We start from the raw sequence: 23,169 nt of genomic DNA, 5'->3' as shown, positions 1-23,169 counted from the left end.
ATTAACGGTAACGGTTTTGAGAAATGTCACGAATTTGCTGGTGCCTACGTGTATACTGTATAGTTCGGACGTGTTGTCAGTTCTTCCATTGACGTATTCGATATTCTACGACTTAATGACAATCGATCAAGGATAACCGCGATATCATTGTGTTTAGTGGAAATGGAGATCTTCTCTGAAGTAATAGGGACTGTGTGTCTGTGAGCCATGTTTGTTTGATTTCCTGTGGACTCTAATGTCTCTGCCAAATACTCACGGCTATTCGAAAGTACAGAGTGTTCAATGACATCCAATAGCAACCTCCGCGTCAGTGGACTCGTATTAGAATATTTTGCTTTGTCGTTGATTCGAGTGAAATCATTTACCTCGTGCATTTCTAGTGTTGTGCTTTCGAATAGGATTCAGATGTATTTTTTCACGATAATTTCACGTCAAAAATCATTGTGTTCGGGACAAAAAGAAATTTGATTTTTTTTTCACATCTGTGTACGATCAACCGAGTCATGCTGACACCTCGATAGCCTCCAATATAGAGTTTCGAGATACGTTAAATTTTTGTCAAGCAAGTAAGGTTATGCTTTTAATTTTCTCCTGATAAGGCCATATCGGTTAGTCGCGTATCGAGTCCCTAATTTTTCGTGTTATTTTAATTAAACGCAAAGTTTTTCTGCTTTCTAAATTCAGTTCGTTGGTCTCTGTCTTATTCCAGTGCAGAGTTGAGGTTCGGAATCATTAAAAAAATTATTCTCATTTCTCGTTGACATTCGTATGTAAGTTAAATATTTGTGTAATTTAAAAATGTCATTTCTTTGAAAAAAATTAATGGGTACCTGATCAATTACCGAGATTGAATTAGGCTCAGGAATTTATATCAGTCATACTAATGTACTAGTGCTCAATAGTGCCTCGTACCTCTTTGACCTCCCGTGGGTAGTGTACAATCGGTATGACCTCTGACTTCGCCTATTGAATTCGTCATGTCATCACAGTTCGAAGCAAAGACTCGAATCTGTTTCTCCCTCAGCATCATTCCATTTTCTTGTCTCTTCTTACAGGGCAATCGCGAACGTAAAGTATTTTGATGAAGTATAAAATTAGTGTCAATTTGCACGAAGAAGTCAGTACGTCATAGCGTTTCGGGAGCGTCGCGACGCGGGAGACCTTAACCTCCGTGGTACATGGATTCTTTTCAGTTTTCAAGTTAATCGTCTCTCGCGCAATACGAGTGATTGATGCGGACGTAATATTTATCTTTTATATAAAAAGAAAAACAGGCATGGAATACGGATATCCAGGCACGTTGTCCCAATGGGAAAGCGCGGATTACGAGCCTGATAACGTGTATATTTACCAAAAAGAAGTAAAAGACTATGTTGTCTACTACATGGTGGGCAACGCGTCCAAAATCTTTGATTCTTATGCAGGTGTGTCAATTTATTATTGTTCGTCAGTTGAACCAAAATAATTTGACCATTGTCAAAATTCGGTATTAATACGAATATTTTGTTAGTAACCCTAAATTTCTATCTTCCAGATTCCGATACCGAAAGCAAGGATGGTTCGACAACTCAGGAGAAGAAACACGGTCGTGTTTCTCAACCCATTAATACGATTGCCTATACGGTAAATATAATTATTATGTATATATATCATACATGGGAATTAAAATTAAAACGGCGATAACGGAAAGTATTCGGCTGGCGTAGCTCAGTGGTCAAAGCAGTCGACTGGTATTCGAAAGGTTGCGGGTTCGAATCCCAACTTAAGACGCTCCACATTTTTAGTCGTTTTTAGGTTATGGTATATGCATTATAATTATCTGTAACATGAACAATGCCAACATGGCAGACGGGGTGACATCTGGTTTGAGATTCACGTCGAATTTGTAAAATGGAAACAATAAGAGAATTCGGAAGGGGAAGCCACGTTGAAAGACACGAACCAAGAACAATGGATGCTCCTTGCAATGTTTAATCTAGCGCGATAAGAAGGCCACTTTTTCTCGGGTCCTCTCGTCAGCCAGCCACATATCTAGGACAGGAAGCTGCTGGCATCCAGGTCGGTAAATACTCCGAGAAGTGTATCGAATGACGCCTCCCTTAGGATTCCGAATCCCTGGGCATATAACAGAAATTCAAGAGATTCTCGTGATCGAGGTACAGAATGCGGATCTGTAATGCGACGGTTATACTCGGCAATTGAAATGTCAGTCGAGCCGATAGCAGTTATTTATAAAAAAAATTATCATGAGCGAAAGAAACTTTTTTGTGACTATTTTGGAAATCTGAAAAAATTATTTTCTCTTGTTTACACATAGGTGAACGACAGGGATACCCTGACTTCGGTAGCGGCCAGATTTGACACTACACCTTCCGAGCTGACCAAATTGAACAGACTGGGCAGCACCTTTATTTATGCGGGCCAGCAATTGTGGGTACCTGCAAAGGGGGAAGGACGTCTAGGCGGTAGCGTTACAACGGATGCACCCAGTCCTGATCCTAACCAGGATCATGAGTCTCAGGATGACCTACCACCCGAGGAAAAAGGTGAGCACTCGTCTAATTTTGATTTGAGTAATTTATAAATTTTCAAACAGTCACTGCAGCACGTCAGTCAACTTCCACCGTCAGTAGTACGAAATGCAAATGCGACTGCATCGTGTGCAAAAAGTCGTAAAAGAAATCAATAGTCGAATGGCCAATGAGCCACGAGAGGAGAGAAGAGCGATTAGATATGTGCGACTCGAAAATTCGTTAGAGTTCAAGCACAGTCTACTTACTCTTTCTTTGCCATATGGGTGCATCGTGTACAATGTTTTTCACGAGAAATACAAGTACTTGAATCGAACAGTCTGAGAATTTTTTGAATTCTGATTAAAGATTGCTTCGGGATGCATTTAACTTAGCAATGCGTTTCCTGTTCCAGAACTTCTTGACAATCTGCGGCCTGTCTCGCCAAAGCCGAGCCACCTGGACCGGGTAAAAACACCATTGGGCAGTGCTGCGACCACTGTGGACGATGAGGAGCAGCCATACCGGGAGAGATTCCTCAAAATTAACGTTCGCCATATTACGGATGGACAGGTGATTAAAGGAATTAAAAGAAAAAATAATGTAGATGTGTACGAAGTGTACGAAGTGTGAATTAATGGTCTTGCGAATAACAGGGCGTGGTAGGTGGTGTTTTATTGGTTACACCCAACGCTGTCATGTTCGATCCGAATGTCTCGGATCCTCTGGTGATCGAGCACGGTGCTGAATCGTACGGTGTGATTGCGCCGATGGAATTCGTCGTCAATGCTGCCATTTACTATGATATCGCTCACATGCGCGTCGGGCATACAGAGTCCTATGGGACTGACAAGAAACCGGAAATCTACTATATGAAGAAGCCGAATCAGGAAGGACGCAGCAAATGTCAGTCGCCTGGGAAGGATGAACATTTTCCAGAATTGACTGCCGACGATAGCGAATCCGTCTGCAGCTGCGCTGAACGCGACGGCGACGCCTTTCCCAAGGCTTTTGAAAGAGATCTTGTCACGCCTACCAATCTTCAAAATGTAAGGAAACATTTGTGATTGCAAAGAATTCATGCATAATTCTGATTCCTATTGTCTCACTTTCTTTGATATGCATTGTTTATTTTGATGCAGGAAGAAGGATCAGCTACGACCAAAGATAAGGAGAAGGATCAAGAGAAGTTAAAAGATAAAGAAAAAGAGCCAAGCGGGCAGGCTAGTCGAACCCTGGAGGAGCGCAGGCGATCGATGCTCGATCATCATTGGGCGGTTCCTAGCAAAGATCGACTGTCATTTTCCGTCGATGACGAGCAGCAGGATTCTCTGAGCTCTGAAAAGGTACTTTTAACAAGTTTCTTCCTTATTCTGTAAGATGAATGACGAATCCTTACAAATTTTCGTATATCTATCTCTTAGGCGGAACCCGTAAAAGCCAATACAATTCCTGAAGACGAGGAGGGATCTCTAGTCAAGTTGTCATGCCACGACTCGGGTATTGACATTCGTGATCCTAATCCTCCTCTTCCGATTGTTCAACCAATCCCATCGAAGAAGGTTTATTCGGATGCCGATATTGTCCTCTCCTCTGATTGGGTACCTCCAATTACGATCGCTCCCACTAACGTCACCAACACTAGTTCCGACAGTGGACACGCAAGTACCAACGGTCGCAAGAAAGCCAGTTCAGTGTCCTTTAGTCTCGACAGCAACACTGAGGAAATCGAAAAGGACGACGAGCACAAGGACGACGATAGGCAGGAGACTCGCAAGAATAAGGTTTTTCACTTTACATATTAATCTTCTGTACGATTCGCAATCACAGAATGTCGCGTTACGATAAATACTTTTTTCCAGATGCTAAAACGACTATCATACCCCTTGTCCTGGATGGAAGGACTGACCGCCGAGAAAGAGGATGAATCGAAACCAGTACCTGAAAAGGGATCTAGCTTACCGAACAGTGCGGATGCACATCATTCCTCTGTATTCAGCAAAGTATTCTCCAGGTAATTATTTTCACGCCTCATTTAAATTTTACATTACTCTTACATTTTTACATAGAATATTTTCATACCGTGGTTTAATGGCAATCCAAATAAAAAGCCTCTTTTACTTCTCCTAGCATTAACGTCCTAGATAAAATATATTCACGATACGCCTATTTGAAGTGCCAATGGCGAATTCCGAAAAGGTCGTCTCGTTCGGTAGGAGATTCCCAAAAGCCAAGCTGAATATTAGTTCTAGGCTAACTCTAAAATTTTCACGTTAGTCTCCGACAGGGAACCACGGATCAGCGTACGTACGAAGAGAGGAACGAGACGACCGTTTGCATTTAAAATGATCTATTAGGGACAACGTGTAACATAGTAGCCACGTGCCTGTGGAATGGCTCAGAATAATTAACGCTTCTTTATCGCACTAGAAATTACTAATCAATATCACAATAATACAATGGGTGATGTGTATCACGGTAGAAAGGTATAATCGGTCCCTGATCGATTATCGGGTTAGTCTCGCTTTGCGTTATCTGATATTTTGCACCGTAACTAACCAGCAATGTGTAATGGTGTCGGACGAAGCTCGCCCATCAACCTGGTGAGTGACTTTAGCCAGGGCCTGTTCGCTAAAACGCCCAGCGAGGAGAGTGGAGGCGGCCGGGCGGGAGGAACACCTCCGCCGTTAGGTGCCGCCTCGCTCTCTCAGGACTCTGCCAATCCTCAATTCTCACCAGGTCCCATAGGCCTCATCGGGTGAGTCCAGCGGACCAGGATGATCTCGTCTGCACTTCGTTATCCTACTTCCTAATGTCGTCCGCCTCCCCTGGTATTACCTTAGGAATTCCTCAAGTATTCTTTCACTATACTATTTCTATTTTCTTAAATTGTGCCTGAATGTCTCTCGGTGTCTCGATATTTTTATCATTCAAATGTCATTCCTCCTTTGGCTGCCGGTTCTCTTTGATCCATTGGAATTTCAGTTCTTTCAATGCCCGTCTTCTTTCTCTCTTCCTTCAACTTTTCTCTTTACTTTTGTAATCGTCCCTTCGTTGCCATGATCGATGTTTCACGTTATCTCTACAAACATCCTAAGTCTTGCTGTAGGAATTATTTAAAATCCGTAGTCAATATTGTTGCTTAGATTGTCTCTTGTTATCCTTTAAGCATTGTTCCTATTACGTTGACTATCGTTTCTCAGTTTGCCAATCTTTGTAGAAATAATGACATCAAGTAAACAATGTCAAATAATTTTTCATTTATCTCGAATCTTTATCGCTGTAAACATTTGCAGTAGATTTGACAAATGTTTCTGTTATGTTTATTCGAATTAGCATACTTTTTAATGTTATCTTATATTTTCTTCTTCCTTTATCTTTTTTTACAACTTCCTGCTGTCCTACTAGAATCTTTGTACACTGTCTTGGTCCCACTGTTGTTTGTCGGATGTCCATGTCCACTCGAAACTTTCGAGAAACACAACGAACTGAATTTCCGGACAGATTTCATTAATAATTTTATTTGTAAAAGAGGAATTCTCTCCTAGATAAATCTTACTATACACACGAACAGCACCGCGTGTCAACTGTACAACTCAGTCTAACAGTAAAAAACAGGATATCCGTTTTCCGTCTCCAGGTAAACCACAAAAAACTCTTTCTAGCATCTGAACTCTGATTCTCTCTCTCTCTCTCTCTTACTTAATCGCTTACGCCCTGCAGAACAAAGAAGACAACGCGACACACGAAATCATGAAAATACTCGCAGAACGCTTTACTCGTTTGCTTATTTATTGCATTACTCTGCCACATTCTAGTCACTAAATGTTATCCTGTAAATGTTGTTCAGAATAAGAATATCGTAGCTCGTAAAAAAAAAAAAAGAAAAAAGTGTATTCCAAGCTGTACGGATTTTCCTTTTGTAATATAAATTTACGTACGATCGCATTGATTATCTAAATTTATGATAATTCTCATTTAAACACGTAAGTCAGATCCGTCAGCAGCTTGGAAATATCCTAAGGAGCGATCGAAGAAAAAACATAATGAATAAATATAAATTTCGCAGGCGTTCCTCCGTGGGTACCTTCATACGGCAGCAACCACTGACGTCATCCGGCAGCAGCAGCGTCGACAGCAGTCGTGGAAGTAAAACGTCAACCGCACCGCCGCGTCTCGATTATCGCAGCATGGTGTCTGTGGACGACATGCCCGAACTTTTCGTTAGCTTTGACAGTGAGTATCATCTGCCACCTGGGATTCTTACAAGGGTATACATACTTTAGTTTTATTAGTAAATTGGTTTTATTAGTTTCTGTACAAATATTATATACATACACTATCCTGGGAACGAGGCCGGTATTGGACTAACACGTTTTACAAAAATCATAAACAACAGAATTATGATATTACATATCAGGACACTCGCACACGCTACGTAGCAATGCTTCTTACTGTGCGAGATTTTTTTTACATTTTCTTTTTTCTATCTAAGATGATCATCGTATACAGTATGCATATGCGTATATGTATGTATGTATATATATATTTTTTTTCCATGGGGAAGTTGTCTCGCGTCACGTCCTGCCGGGAATTAAATTGACGGAGAACGCGATAAATCGTGGAAATCGATTGACTGACTGATCGATTAATTAATTTTTTTTTTTTTTGACAATTGATACTTGGAGATAAATATTGTGGTGTCGACTAGAAAATCAATGCAAAGGATTAAGCATGTGATTTGTCGTAAGATTTCATCTTTTTTTTTTGAATATTATTTTACCGGACGTTATCACGAAACTGTACATATAGACATGAACGAAGAGTGAAATTTATTTGTTTTATTTAGTGAAATCAATAAAATACGAATACATCAGGTAGTTCGTTTTATATGCTAATTTTTTTTTTTTTTTTTTTTTTTTTTTAATTTTTTTTTTTTTTTTTTTTTTTTTTTTTTTTTTTCACACTTTTGTATATCCACCTTCGAATGGTTTCGGCTTAACGATCGATCTCTTTAGATTTTATCTCTTAGCTTTAAAGGAAAATTCTTTCCCCGACTATTCCTTCTCAAGGATGTCTATCTTCGAGTCTTTGTTTAATCGTAATTCAGATTATACTATCACTTCCTACTAACATCGTCGCTCGCACCGCATTCTTCTTCGAATTCAAGTGAAATTTTGATAATTTGCCAAATTACACAGATCTGACTCACTGAAGGTAATACTTTGGTTCGAGGAAGAATCTCACTATAGTTATCATCCGTTATAGATTGTCGGACCGGATTCCGTCCTTGATTGCAATTCAGCGAATCACGCGAAGCGGAATCCAAATTTCGAAAATCTACAACCTTGGCAAACGATTGGCGCCAAAACGACAGATCTTAAAAAGCCAACAAGAAATCTTACCCGGTTGGCACTTTCATAAAACTTATCTCTGATCCATTCATGCAGCTCTTTAGCAATTCGTTACTTGATACGTTTTTTTTGTCTGTTATCAGTTAAATGCTCTGACGGTATAGATAAATTTAGAGAAAAATATATAATTAATGATAAAATTTAATTATTGACACAGCTGACAGAAAAGTTCGATTAGACTTTACGTAAATTCCTCGAAACAGTAATTCATTTTGTGGATGAAAGATATGTCTGATTATTTTTTCAGTTGTCATTAAAAGAGAATTTATTCTCAAAATAAATGAACAAATAAATGGGGATCTTCGTTATGGCATAAATTTGAACAAAATTCACGTTCGTTAAGAGAAATCATACTAATCCAGTAATTCTCATCTGTTTCTGTTGTCCCTCTAGTCCAAGCACCTAATTTCCCCGAACTCGAAGGCCTCGGTAGGTTCATACTGTATTTGCTTGCTCTCTACTTTTTACTCGTTCACTTCGTCTCTTCACGCTTCTCTCTCTCTCTCTCTCTCTCCTCTCTCTTTATCTTTTAAGCCATTCCCTCACATCCTATCTCAGTATTGCTCTATCATCTTTCACCAAACTCCAAATTGTCTGAACAAATATTTTCGTCGATCCATTTTTGCTGTCTTGTTGATTTGCTTCGTTGCTTTGCTCTGTGAAAAAAAAAATTAATCTTTCGGAATTCGATTTCAAACTAATTTCGAACGTATATATTTCATTATTTCTAATTATTTACTTTGATTTTGGCTGTCTCCATGCACAAGCACATATACTACCACTTTCAATTCCGGTTTCATACACTGTGTACTCTATACCACCTACTATTATTATTATTCCAATATAACGCTACTCCTGTCGTACTTGTACAGCCTGTAAATGTCTATACATTCGATTTTCTACTTGTTCTGTACTCTTCTTTTATATTACGTTCAATCGTACTTTCTTTTTACTTTCACCTTTTTGCATTGCCTTGAATTATCAGTTCCGGTTGACAGCATGCCGGAAGAAAGGGTCCAGAACATTTATTTATCTCGATTGCCAATTATTGTCAAAAAGTATTTCATATATATGTATATGAAAAAAAAAAACACAAACACATGCACTCGCAAAAAAAATACATTCGATTATAACATTTTATATAATGGTTTCGCCCGATCGACGCCATCTTTGTTTTTTTGTGTGTGTGGTAATAATGATTATAATAACATTGTCTTGACTGTACTTTGACCATGATGTGTATCTGATATTTTAAATTATCAATCAGTGTGACAATCGTGTGCTTGCATATACTCTCGTAAAATCATAGAAAGATTAATGGGAGTCAGAGGATACGAGAATAGGTTTTATGATAAAAGCGAAAAAAAAAAAAAAATTATATAGACTTATTGAGTGCCCGCTTATTTTTCATAGATTTTTGAAAAATTTCTGAAATCGAACGAACCTCGTTTTTATACACAAAACCGAATTCTCATACGCCTCATTGTCTATTGGCGCCGTACAATGTTTTCTGGCCGTAGCATTATTAACGATACTTTGACTTTAGAAGTACCCAGCGTCAAAGTACTCGGTGGTCCAGAAAATCGAATTTTTCCGTTGCATTTAATAATAATACTCTCAAGCACTGTACACTCGTAATATCAGTGGGATCCAATAGTGCTATATAGGATAATTCTTTTTGGGCTGTTTTCCGTTTCGAAAGCTTCGTTCGTACTCGGAAAGTATTTGGGGACCGAATGGGTTTGAGGAAAGTGAATACGTCGATTGAGCTAGTAGTATCTCGGGGGCGCGGGTGGAAGGGCTAATTTTGTTAGTGAAAAAGTGTGACGTTTTATGGCATTGCGGTGGGCTTTTTTTACAATGGCAGAACTGATACCACGACCCGCGAGATCCTGCGAGGACCCACCCCTTTACCTGAGGCTGCGCACAGGAAGACCCAAGGGTAAGAAGATACCAAGATCGACGCCGATAATGAGCTATGGAAAGAAAAAGCTACGACCGGAATATTGGTTCAGCGTTCCGCGCAATAGGTGAGTCCCTGTGTCTTGATTGGATTGTTTGAAAAAAATTTTTTTTACTTTTTTTTTTGTTTTTGTAAATTTACGAAAATTGTGCCCTTGGATAATATCACGTAACCATGGCAAGTTTCGACGACTTATCGATAATCTTGCCGATTTACTTACAATCGGTCGGTAAAGTAGGACAGTCCGTTCTAACGTCGTAGGAGATTCGAGATTACGTAATCGGTGATTTTTTTTGAAAATCTTACAAAGTTTTAGATATAAGATAAAATAATTTTATACTGCTGATTGACTGTCATCCAATACAATTAATCTTGAATTCCGATCGGTAGCTGTTTACTTACGAGGTTATATCAGTGATCGCCTGCGTATGTCTGTACATTAGAAAACATGTTTATTATCCATTTGGAGATTACTTTATATCGTCTTTTAATTTTTCGATTGACTGATTTACTTGTCAATTACCAGGATCGATTTAAAAATACAGGTTGATAAGATTATAGATTGATTTAAATCATTTTGAAATTTCCCGCGAATTTCTAGAGCACGTGCGTCTCGGCAACAGCACGTACGTAATTCCATATCAGTCATATGGCTGGTATCCAGGTCACGCCCACAGTGCCACAGTCTCTTCGTAACACCTGTAAACGCGTCGCGTTGAACTTTCATCATCCTTAATTCTCCCGAATCGCGATTCATCTCGAAGATCCGATCGTCTGTGTTGTTGCGCAATGTTCTAATTAATCGAATAATCAATCATAATTGTTATGTCTTGGCGATCTTGAAGTATAAGATATTTTTAAGTTGGTGAAAGAGAGCGTGACTGTAGTCGGTTAGATAGGTTAGGTTGGCACGAATTGAACGAGCAGCACACTCGGCACAGCAGCGTCTGGCGTTCTTCGACATTTATGTGAATACATCAGCGATATATACAGAGCAATAATTTTCATTAGCTCGCAAGCAAAACTATTACGTATTTCAATGTAACACGTGCCGCTTTTACGTGCGATAATAATTTCGAACAGGTTCGATAAAGAATTTCGTTACTGAGAATTTGATAAGGATTTATTTATTTATTTTTTTTTTTTCCAGAAAGATTTACTTAATCTACCTATATAAGCCTCGTCGTCCGAAGTCATTGATCGGAGTAGATTGTTGAATATTTTGTTAACGTTACCGCCCACTTTGAACCTTGTTTCAAATATCGAATAAAAGTCAAGGGATTCGAAGACAAACGTTTTCCACGAACACGCGATAAACATGAATTACGCGGTTAGTCGAATTTTCGGCTTTCTCTATGTCCCGTCGCTGAGAATGCTCGTACGAAGAATCGCGCCAATTTTGAATCGAAGGTAAAAGTCGATGCGCGCGACAGCACGTAGCCACGCGATTATTAAATATTTGTCGCATTTAGATTTTCAGGTTAACTTTTTATACAGAATTTAATGCATCCCGATGAATTTTCGTTCGCAGGGTCGATGACCTGTACAGGTTCATCCATGCATGGGTTCCTGCTCTTTATGGAGAACTCGACGAGAATCTATGGCGTGAACGTGGCTACATTCTCTCCGATACGGAGACGGACCTTTCGCCCGAACTGTCACCTCACGACGGGGACCCGAGTGAACTTGCCGAGGAAGGGAAAACTGGTCCGCGCGACACCGACGACATCTCTGAGCTCACTCGGGAATCATGGGAGGTCAGTACTAGAGATATCTATATTCGTATATATTTTATTGGTTCGTTGAATATTTAATTCCACGACTCGTATAACGATGACGATCGATCGATTTCCCGGATCATTTTTAATGATTGGCTACCTCGACAGATGATTAGCAGATCAACTAAAGAATTCGACTGTTGTCTCTGTCGTTGTAATTGCTCCCTGCTCCTTTCGTTTAGTAACTCTATCGGAATCTCATCTTGATGCGTCTATTTGAATCTTGGATAAGCCGGACCGAGAACTGTCTTATATTTCTCGCGATCAAACCGATTTCGCCCGAGATCAAGTAATTCAATAAATTCTTCCTTATCACTTTCGTCGCTCCGTCGCTCTTAACTAGTTTTCATATGATTGCCATACGAGATCCCGGCAAGGTCACGAAAAATTGTTCGATCGAAAATTTGAAAGATTTCTTGGTACCCCTCGTCCGATCGAGCCACGTCATCGATTGGCCACACTTAAAAATCTATGATTTCTTTGTCGAGATTTCACGTGATTTCAAGTATACCGGGAATGAGCGTTGACCTTGCAGGGAACCTCGATCGGCAGGAAAATACGATGACAGTCGAAAGATAAAAGTCGAAAGGAAGAATTCTCGCCTCGTCGCGTCGACCTCGACTTCCTGATTTGTTCGAATCTCCATTCACGGATCCCGAAACGAATTTCTATCTGATTTCGCCTACGTGATCGTAATTTGTCCATTGTCACGAAATTCCAACGCTCTCGACGAATCTCGGTGTCGTTTAGACGCACGAAATTGGCCAAATTAACGGGACGAGGCGGGACGAAAATGATTAAGGGAAGTGGAAGAAAAAATGGAGCCCGATCATAATTTTAAAATTATTACTGGCTCCACGACCATGCCAACGTTGTTCACGAGGCGAATGTGTCTCTTTGTCTGAATTGTTGACATTGCGGACGAACAGCTGATAAAGGCACCCTACGTAAAGCTCTACAGCATCTTGAAGACCTCGAGCGCATCTGCAGACTCTGAACAGGCCCAGGATCCCGAGGTACTCCTCAAGACCTAGAATCCGGTCCATGCTCCACATTTCACACTGTTATGCATATATATATATATATATATATATATATATACATATGTATATATTACACACACTATATGTATACCCGTGAAACAATCAATCAAAAATCACTGTCACGATTTCCGAATATCATTATCAGCTAATTCGCCATCGAATCACGCTTTCTGCGTTAACACCGATTCCTTGTGGAAAGACCATACTGTTGTACCAGCTACACCGAGCAGTCAATGTTTGTGCGTGTAATTATTGTTATGACGATGTATGCCAAAAGCTCAAAGTGCCTCCACGTAGTGCCACGAGAGATATTTATCTGTATCGCACCAAAAGCCTGCTATGAGAACGTGCATTAATTTACGAAATTCCGATACACGAGGCTAAAGCGAACGTTCTACGTCACCTTGATCATTGCGCTTCGCGATTATCAGCAGTGGCATAGGTTACGCGTAAAAAAAGAGTCCCCCGATTCCATCGATACGTGCGAACATCGTCAAGCGGATTGCTCAGCTGTGTTTTCGTATTGCGGAATGAAGTTCTTCATCGTCGTGTATTATTTCGAGAAAGGAAGCTTTGCGCTACATTATTCTTTTTCCTACGCTTCGACACGCCGTACGTTGCCGGGGTGGTGAAAGGGGGCCGATGAAACTTTTAGCTTCCCAACCTCTTTGGCCCACGGCCAACCGAAGCTCTTTACATTGGCTTTACTCGCAATGTCTAATTATAGCTGGTCGTTTCATAGGAACTTGACTTTATAGATATCGCCGCATGATCTTGCACGCGCAAATAATGTGATCGTCCTTTATTTCTGTGGCGCCATCTTTTTCAATGGAGGTTAGGTTTCTCGTCAGTGTCTTACCCATTCGATTTATGTCCGTTGAGCGAAAATTTTGCAAAAATCCATAAGCTGCGCACTTCTTACGCCAGAGGTCGTTCAAAGAGGACGACCTTCTAAGGTTCATAAATACCTGCTAACCTCTTTGTCTCTTGGACCCCCGTTTTACTTTTAACGCATCTCGAGGCATTTGCACCGTTAATGTCGTCATCATTATTTTTGACGTTTATTCTCTTGCTCTTATATGGATGCTTTATATGGATTTTTTTATGAGACTACCAGAATAATCTTTAATGACGACGAACTTTTTTTTTTTTTTTTTTTTTTTTTTTTTTTTTTTTTTTTTTTTTTTTTTTTTTTTTTTTTTTTTTTTTTTTTTTTTTTTTTTTTTTTTTTTTTTTTTTTTTTTTTTTTTTTTTTTTTTTTTTTTTTTTTTTTTTTTTTTTTTTTTTTTTTTAATATATAATATCATTCAAATTGCATTTTCGCATGTGGAACGTGCTCTTCTGCACGACTCCGTATCACGCGAGAAATTTGTGTAGCTCAGTCGAAGATTAGCCAATCGGATCCCGAGCACTACGTGACTTGGGCCATTAATGACTATCCAGTGGAACTTTGGAGAAACGACCTGTTGGCGTTTACGGTATGGTCAGAGAGAAGTTAGCATATCAGCTGATCAAGGAGTCTATTGATGTTTATGGCTCTCGAGTAATAAACAATTATTCGTATTTCCTAGGGAATTCATAACGGCAGACATCCGTGACAAAGGGGGGCAGCCTTAAGTTTTAAGTAATAAACCGGATTGTCCCGTAATTTTTTTTGCGATTATAATTTTATTTTTGGAACCTTCGAAGGTATCGAACGACGATTTTATTATTGGAAAACTATAAGGGTACTTCGAGTTTGCGAAACGTGGTAGGGCGCTTTAAGGGAAACATTCGTATCTCGACTCGATAGCTCCGAAGTCCGTTCGCAAAAGTGCCTTAGTCCTTAGTCAGCTGTCGAACCGTGAGGGAGGTTCGACAAATTGAAAATGTTGGTCGCGTCGCAACATCTTCACGATTCGCATCGGACGTCTTGAAGCGATGCGTAAAGTCAGTAAAATGAGTGAGGACATCGTCCAATAAAAGGAACCCAATGCCAATGCAAATAGCTGGACCCCCGCTGTCCGAAGCTACGCAAAACGTACATGTAAAGTTACGTATCCAGCTACGAATTCAATCTCGGGGCTTGACTTCTCCGTGCCGGACGAATTTTTCCAGTGGAAAGTTTTCCGAGTTTTCCACGACGAGTACTAACCTGAAACTCTGTTAAACATACCGATGGGACTCCTTCCTGTCGCTCCTGACCACTGACCCCTATCCCCCCTACCCCCTCCTTCGCCTTCCTCGTTCACCCGTCATTCCCAGTATTCTCACAGCCCGGACTCGTCGGGTCTTCGCTGAGTCTATTGGCGACACCCGCAAAATAACCGACTGCACCCGTAATCGAAATATCGCGTATTATTACAAACAGCAGCGAAAAGTGAGATTCTTGAGAGTTTTGTCGTTTTCACGATAGAAACGATCATCCTCGTCATTGGCTCAGCGAATTATGTCATTTCCGTATACGCCTCGGCAATTACAAGCGTGTTGCGGCAGTAGTTCTCAATTTGTATGGTTATCGTATAAAAATACGGTGATAGTAAAAAAAAAAGTAAGAAAGAAACATGGAGGGACGTACGAACCCGCACGCGAAGACTTAAATTTCAGTTGTGTGATCGCAAATCTTTTTTTTCTACCCTGCGCTCGTTTTTGTCTTTCAATTTTTTTCTCTCACTTGTCCAATGTCGTTTGTGCTTCGAAATCTCCAGGTTCTGGCCGATGAGATAAACGGCTCCGACGAAATTAGCCACGTAGCGAAAGGACGTTCGTGTCTCTCGGGAGTCGCTCGGCGTCGGATGCCAATGGGCGTCTGCGTGGTGGTCGTCGGGTGTCGATGAACGAGAAAGGCAATAATAATTATTAAATCTTTCGAGTGTGGAAGGTCTCTGTGTTAGATGTCGATTTCTTTGATTTTTATTAAATGCCAATATGCGCGTCTCGTGTCTACATGTACGATTCGCCCGGGGCCGGTATTCGTCACGATCGATCGATATATACGAAGTAGGAAATGTTTACATTTTAACCTAATCTAAATCCTCGATTTTCGACGTGACAGACACTTTATATATATCGGTATATCTGGTCGAAAATATTGATACAGATGAACAGCAGTCTCGATGAATAATTCTTTGGTTATCAGCGAAGTCGTTCTTCTAAATACATAAAGCCAAAAGAGTCACGAAATATCGTTAAGCAATCGATAGACTGTTTTCGTATTCGGTAACGGCTAAAAATGTGAGGTTAGTTTACATTGCAGGATATGTGGTAGGTTGCTGAAATCGTTCATTGACTTTAAATACGATCGACTGCGACGTTTATAAACACTGTCGTATCTGTTTTTCGGCAGGTTTATAATTCTTTTTTAGACTGCCGTGACGCGAACAAAGAATTCTAGATTATTTTCCGGCTGCCTAGGTAGGATTGTTCGAGCGGCAGAGTCCGTCCACCCTCGGCTGCGCAATCCGTAAATACAACAAACGGGTAGCACGTGCTGCGCAACGAACGTGCGCAGTGGTTTATGCAGAGACTACATGTACCGGGACGCTCAGGGCTTGAAGTTCAGTACGGCTTTAGTCTTCTGGAAGTAAAGCACGCTGTCAGAGCTTCTGTATACGTATTTAGTTGAGACTTTGCTTAAGTTGCGAGGTTTGGATTTGATTATTCTCAACAGTCCGACTAACAAGTATATGCATCGGCGAACGGGGAGCGGACAAAGAATTTTTTAAGTTGCTCGACTTTGACTCGGTTTCCTATTGATTTTGGACGACGCTTTGTTTTGTCTGTCGGCGGATGCTCGATTGCACCAAAGACACTTACCGCTGTGAAACAACGAATAATACAATTTGGTAGAACGTGAATTTTGTTCGTTTTCCTTGTCGCTGTACGTTACACAACGAGTGATATCCTTATATTCGAAATATTCATTTATTCCGAAATACCGTGCTCGCGGGGAATCTAATAGTAAAGCCTGAACGTCGGCCAATTTGACAAAAGCAATAGAAGACTGTGTTCGTGCGGTCGAGTGACAGCCGTGTGTTTTGGCTGGCTGCCCAGCTTCTAGAAGAATCCAAGGAAAGAGCTGGGTGCATCCTGTCGTCATGTGAATATTCAGTCTCACTTGCAAAGGAGCGACAGCAACTTTAATCTGAGACTCTCTACACGGAGGAGAACAGCAGGAGGAATCAGAATCGGACATTATTCGTTTAACGGTGTTCCTGAAATTGAGAAAAATGCCGAAGCCCAAGATGCTCAATTCGTTCGTGAAGGTCGCTAAATTCTTAAAGATGAGGACCAAGGTAAACGCACTTTAAAGCTGTCATGTTTTAATTTACTTATCGAATCCTTTGTCAATCATATTTCATGTAATCGGTACGCGCCTTTACGAGAGCCCATTACGATATCGATATTTAAGATTCCGATTTCCATTTTTAACGCTTTCGGCGGATGAAAACAATGAAAACGGACGCTGGAAATGTGTATACGACGTGCGGCTTCATTCGTTCGCGACTCTCACGTGCTGCGTCTTGGCCTCTTGAGTGAAGCGAAGTGCCCGATGCTTCCCTGTAGCCCGGAGAAACAGGTTTGACGTGTCGTCAAGTTTCGAATAAACGAAAACATTCGCAAGGCCGAGCCAAGAGGGGAGTGTGACTTTTATTAAGTAATTTTTCAATTCTTTCCTATTCCATCTATTCCCCTTTTTAGAGTACACCGATTCTCTTATACGCGTATGTAATATATCATTGATCGATCCACCACGTGTTATTCGCAACCAGCAGACCACCATCATCGGCAAGCAAGAGAAGATAGCAGTGTGAATGTCAGAAATTTTAAAAGCTATCGGAATAATGATAAAGCTACGTAAACAAGTCGTATACATATAGGAGCTCAGGTTGAATCAGCCGATCAGATTTTGAAGTTAATAAGGAGCTTAACTACTTTTTCAAAGGTCTATTGAATTACAGCTTTCTTCGAACGCACTCCAGCTGTTGGTACTCCATCATACCGACCTTCTCGCGGAGGAATTCATGTAGCGTACGTGCATACGTGCAATTGGCAGCATGCGGCGGCATGTAGAAGCCAGCTAGTTTATAGGTCCGTAATTATCAATACTGATACTCTAGGCCTTGAAACGGGAAAAGCAGTCCCAGTTTCGTTGAAGCACGATTCAAATTTTGTATCGAGTGTAGAAATCAAGAAAGACACGTGTAGCATAAAAAAAAGGAGAAATCAATATGCTAGAAGAATCATCGCTATTATATCTCTTATCGAACTCGGCCAATAATCTCAAATTGTACCATAACATCGAAGTAGTCCATGGATCGGATCATCGCCGATTGCTTATCAGGACTAACTTGACACTGCGATAAAAATCAATTTTGTGACGCAATTTTTATTGCAAGTCAAGGCGCAACATACCCAGATTTGAATTTTCATCTAATGAGATTATTTCGGCCTCCACGAAATTCGGATACAATTTCCACCTCTTGGGCACCGCGCACGGGTGAAACGATTTTTTGTAACCCCGAAAAAGAAATATAAATTTTTACAAATGCCTGAAATCGTATATGGCACTTTTTTTTAAAAACATTTCGTACCATAGACGCAATGCCAAAGTTTCGGTAACGTAATCAAACGTGTTTTTAAAAAAATCTAACCTTACCCTAGGAAGTCGTGATTTTTGTTATTGACGAAAAACAGTTTTCCCGTCTAATCCACCATTCCTTTCCCTGACTAATCGGTAGTATCTGAGCGCTGATAAGTTATCGCCACAACTTGGTAGTACGTAATCTTTTTTCTTCCATATATATAGATTTTTGTACAAATTGTTTTCCTGATTACTCGATACGGATAAGGCGCATATCCAAGTACCGCGCCGAGTATCCACGCAGCCTCATACTCGCCATGGCTGCGTAGCTGGCTTCGAGATTTAATTGTGCGTCTCCGGATAGCCGAGCACCGTTCACCAATCTATATTTACCGATACGTCCCGTAATCTATAAGCCTACTGAAACTTGAAAGTTAGCTATCGATATACACATATATCCCACGGGCGTGTATCACAGTGTACCCATAATCCTGTTTACACTAGCCCGACCCGAGACTGTAGAATGTTGCGCTAACACGTATAAAGGAAAGCCGAGGTTCGATGGCGCCTAATACATTTTTACCCTATGTTTAACGGACTCCAGTTTTCTTACGCAAGAGAATCATACGCGCATAGGCTAATGAGTATTTAAAAATAGTTTTCTTAACGCGAGAGCCTGGATATTTATATTTTTCTCATAACCCGTAATGTACCTTGTTTTCGTAATTTTTCTCGAGTGGCAATCCTCTAAATCATTCACCCGGTACGTTGTATGATTTTTTAAATCTTTTTTTTTTTCTTTTTTTTTTTTTTTTAATTCATAACCGGAATAATATATACTTCGATCAATTTCTCTTTCGCCCGATGACGCAATCTAGAATGTTGTTGTTGTCATTCGAGATCTGTTCTCGGCTTACGTCCTATGGGATCGTCGAATGATCTTTCCTTTTCAAGGTATCGGGGATACTGTCATTCGAAGGAAAGTCATGTTGACAGTCTCCACGCTCGACTGGAGTTCATTGTCGGGATTTATTGTCTCAAACAAGGTCTAGTTTATTGTTGGACATTCGTTGCGTTTGATGCGCTCTTATCGGCGAGAATGAATGATGACGTCATATCCCGTGCAGAGAATAACATTAATCTTTCTATCGTTACGGACAAAAGGAGAATACGAATAAACGAAGACTCGCGATTAATTTATTGAGCCGGCAGCTGGAAGGAGTTTCGCAATAGTAACAAGAAGAGCGCGATGTACCCGAGGTGTCGCGAAGAAGTTTTTGGTGAACGGTGAACGACCGCCGGTAGTTCGATGATTCATCAAACTTTTTTTTTTTTTTTTTTTCTATCGCAGGTCGCCGATTAGAACGAAACCGATAATACAAATCCATTCGCAATCATTGTCTTTAATCGTCAGGATTACCTACCGAATTACTTGGTAATAGATAAATTATAGACGTCGGTTGATCCTCGTTGAATCTTCCTATAGATTTCTCGAGGGTATTGGGGATAACGAATTTTCGAAATTGCTCTTTTCGAATTATTCGTATCTCGTGTATGTAGATTTCAGGGAAGTCATTAGTGGTATTTTTCTTTTTAATTCGAAACCTCACTTCTGTTTATTATCTCGGAAAACAACTTTACCGGTGAAACCCGCTGTCGCAATAATTTCCTACCAGTGGCCCGTTCAACGCACCTTTGCGGAACTCGTTAGAACGTTCGGAAACCAGTGAGCTTGGACACGGATCAGCGGAAACCTGTCAGTATTGAGTCGGTGCTCCTGCAAGACGGTCAAGAAACGGATCGATTCTGTAGATTGCTAATAAGGAGAGCGTAACCGTGATAGAATATTGTTCCGATTAATTTATTCAAATTCGATCATTCGTTTCTTGAGAAATATGACGGCCGGTACGTGCGCGACTCTCAACTACGTTTTTCAACATTCCTCCAGGATGCTTTCGGTAAGAGATTTTTTTTTTCGAAAATTAATGTGTAATATTGATTTTAAAAAATTTCGCCCATATGCTACCTGCCGGTTATAAAGAGCTCGGTATATCTATATATGTGTAACGGCCGAACCGAAATCCGAACTTATGAGAAGATCCGGTCGGCAGAATAATAACAGTGATCAATGACGGACTTCCGGTTCCGATTGACCCTCCCGTATGAATGCGCGATCCACGCGAGGGAAAAGGCGATCGAGGCAGTAGGACAAAAAGTGGGATAGAATATATATATATATATATATATATATATATATATATATATATATATATTGTAATTACATTAGCTAATATACCTATATGCATTGGTAGGAATATGTGGCACCGATGCGACCTTGGCTAAACCGATTACCGAATACTTCTACGTGCTGACTGGTTACACCCGTATTAGCGTTTAGAATTAGTCATCATTTTTTTACATTGACCTTTTTTTTTCTTTCTTATTTTTTATCATAAACATCGATAGCCTCGAATATTTTGCAGGAAACAGACTACGCCTATGCTGCTACCCTCGATAAACTTGTTGGACTACTTTAACAACTGTTCGTTAGAAATGCATAATTAATTTTTTTTTTCCTATACTCGTCGCCATCTTTGCCGATCGGCTTTTTTTTATTTTTTTTTATTTTTTTTTTTTATAGAGAATGTTACGACGCACAGAGTATAGTTTCGTATGGTCGTGCAATTGCTGCAGTCAAGTTATACCCAGTGGAGCCTTATTGAAATTGCGGGTGGCACAATTAAGGCTTATTCTCACGAGGATCTTAGCACGGGAATGCTTTTAATTAAGATGACTCCTGACGCGTCCAATAAAGCACGTTGGCTGTATCGCCCGTGCATTTGCATTTAGCAGAATTTAACGTCGCGCCGACGACCCCCGTCTTCCTCCTTGAACTTTACGCGACGCGACGCAGCAGCGCAATTCGTTCGTCGGCTTTCTTGAAGATTCCTCGCTTTTATTTTTCGACGTCGTTTCGCTCTGCTCTGCGTTAAAATTTTGCAGACGCCGATGCTCGGCCAGAACGGTCAACAGACGTCACTTTTGAAACGCCAGCTCGTCCTTACGCTTTTTATCTCACTTTTATTGGAATCATCAGCCGATTTACGATACCCCAGTACAACGTGGACGAAAATAATCGCGGATCTCGAAAATTTTTTTATTAAAATTTTGCCTCCCATCGAGAACTCGGAATCTCGAAATCACATCGGTCGTTGTTAATGATTCAAAAAATTTTTTTTTTACACGAAATTCGCTCCTTGTATCCTTTAATTTGAATCTTGTCGTTCGTGCAAATATTGGACAAAATTTGCGTCACGCGTCTTGACGGCTGAACCAAAAAATACCAGAATCGATAAAACTTGTATCAATCTCTTCTATTTAAGAGCTATTTACTCGAAGGCGTAACTGTCAAGTGATGCGGATGATAAACGTAGCAAAAAATAAAGGCAGATTCCTACCCGGTGTAGGTTATCGCAATGATAGACGAGAACTTGTAAAATAATTTTTTTTTTGTTTTTTTTTTTTTTTTTTTTTTTTTTTTTTTTTTAACGATCTTAAAAGTATTACATAATCTCGCGAAAAATAACTCTAATCAATTTAGTCTTATCTATCCAGGGAAGCGCTTGTGGGAACATTTGACCTCTCGTTTTTTTTTTTTTTTTTTTTTTTTTTTGTTTTTTTTTTTTTTTATAACGATCTTAAAAGTATTACATAATCTCGCGAAAAATAACTCTAATCAATTTAGTCTTATCTATCCAGGGAAGCGCTTGTGGGAACATTTGACCTCTCGACCTCCGGCCGCCCCTCGTCCAGTGAATTCAAGCCAATGCGAATTGGAATACGTAAACGTGGAATTAAGTGGAAACGTACACGCTCAGTGTAACGGTATCGCCGTAATTGGTCTTATCTCCGAATACATTGGCAACGACAATAACAATCTTCATTATTATGGACGTAGCGCCATTGGCCATGATATCCTATGCAAAAGACGAGTCTTGTTTTCGTTCCTCATGAGAATAAACCAGCCGCCCAAGTCTGACCTTAAAAACACGATCGTTCGCGCACAATTAATTGCGCAATTTATTAAACGCACTTGCACATACATCTCAAGATCAAAATTTACTAATGAAAAATGTCCATTGGATAGATTTCAGGTTTCTGGTATCGCCAGCAAAATCAGTCGCCCCCCTCGATATACATGTATATACCCCGTTCGAGCTAACACCGGTAGGCAGAAAAATGAGTGAAAAATACACGATAATCGAGGCGATCGAAGAAGGTCGATCGAACGGATAGCCAAGTTATCTAAGAAGTAGTTTATCGTCCTTCGACGAGAAATTAATTATCCAGTAATTCAATAATCGAACGATCGCCCGATGATTAGATATATACATAGCTGTGAGAGGTTAGACACCTGTCCTGTTTTTTAATCGTAGGGAAGCGTCGATTGCTCGTGGGATGCTAATTCTGCTAATAGAGACTTTTTGGAAAACATCAGCTCTCGGTACGCAAGGAGAGAGATAATTGAATAACTAATTGTTCCTGTACACCAATACTGCCTCTCGGTATTGATTATCGGCGTAAATCGTCTTAAATCGCCCGTTAATACGGGATACACGTCTGAATCATACTTGACGCGTGACACGTCTGCTTGCTTCTTTGAATCACTGGACGGATTTGAATATCGAAAAGGCTGCAAGTGGATCACGTGAGGATCGTGGCGATTTAATCTTTCAGCGACACGAGACGTAAACACGCCTGTAGCGTAACAACAACAGGAACAAAGAAGATCCCTGGCCCGAAACTTATCTCACGCAGGTGCGCGAGCCGGTATTATGCAGATGCGTAGGTAGATCGTGACGTAATCCAAGATATGAGAGGTGAAAGGTGGATCTGGG

General features: G+C 40.3%; 2 protein-coding genes across 21 annotated transcripts in view; one reads left to right on the top strand and one right to left on the bottom strand.

The window, feature by feature from the left end:
• The window catches only part of LOC107274371 (TLD domain-containing protein 2), a 76,279-nt gene that overhangs the window by 45,085 nt on the left and 8,025 nt on the right, over positions 1-23,169 (top strand). For 7 of the 19 annotated variants that reach the window (XM_025091610.1, XM_025091620.1, XM_025091618.1 and 4 more), the window contains 13 exons: positions 1,535-1,623; positions 2,318-2,546; positions 2,926-3,083; positions 3,167-3,559; positions 3,653-3,856; positions 3,935-4,294; positions 4,373-4,524; positions 5,098-5,268; positions 6,580-6,746; positions 8,318-8,353; positions 9,792-9,954; positions 11,419-11,644; positions 12,595-12,681. In XM_025091610.1, the coding sequence (XP_024947378.1) occupies positions 1,535-1,623; positions 2,318-2,546; positions 2,926-3,083; positions 3,167-3,559; positions 3,653-3,856; positions 3,935-4,294; positions 4,373-4,524; positions 5,098-5,268; positions 6,580-6,746; positions 8,318-8,353; positions 9,792-9,954; positions 11,419-11,644; positions 12,595-12,681 (2,435 nt within the window). Of the gene's footprint in view, positions 1-544; positions 567-856; positions 1,425-1,534; positions 1,624-2,317; positions 2,547-2,925; positions 3,084-3,166; positions 3,560-3,652; positions 3,857-3,934; positions 4,295-4,372; positions 4,525-5,097; positions 5,269-6,579; positions 6,747-8,317; positions 8,354-9,791; positions 9,955-10,617; positions 10,856-11,035; positions 11,298-11,418; positions 11,645-12,594; positions 12,682-16,236; positions 16,983-20,027; positions 20,230-23,169 lie in introns of those variants that run through there. The other 12 variants (XM_025091621.1, XM_025091619.1, XM_015753432.2 and 9 more) reach the window with 12 other exon arrangements.
• The window catches only part of LOC112495359, a 16,486-nt gene continuing 1,677 nt past the window's right edge, over positions 8,361-23,169 (bottom strand). The window contains exons 1-2 of one of the 2 annotated variants that reach the window (XR_003061788.1): positions 8,664-9,785; positions 8,361-8,580 (exon numbers count right to left, since the gene is read on the bottom strand). Coding sequence is in view for 1 of the 2 variants with exons in the window: in XM_025091632.1 (XP_024947400.1) it covers positions 8,493-8,580 (88 nt within the window). In the remaining variant the exon portion in view is untranslated. Of the gene's footprint in view, positions 8,581-8,663; positions 9,786-23,169 lie in introns of those variants that run through there. The other variant, XM_025091632.1, reaches the window with a different exon arrangement.

The sequence above is a fragment of the Cephus cinctus genome, unplaced genomic scaffold (assembly GCF_000341935.2).
Source record: "Cephus cinctus unplaced genomic scaffold, Ccin1 Ccin1_scaffold3007, whole genome shotgun sequence".
Taxonomy (NCBI): domain Eukaryota; kingdom Metazoa; phylum Arthropoda; class Insecta; order Hymenoptera; family Cephidae; genus Cephus; species Cephus cinctus.
This window is presented reverse-complemented; position numbering and strand designations above follow the sequence as displayed.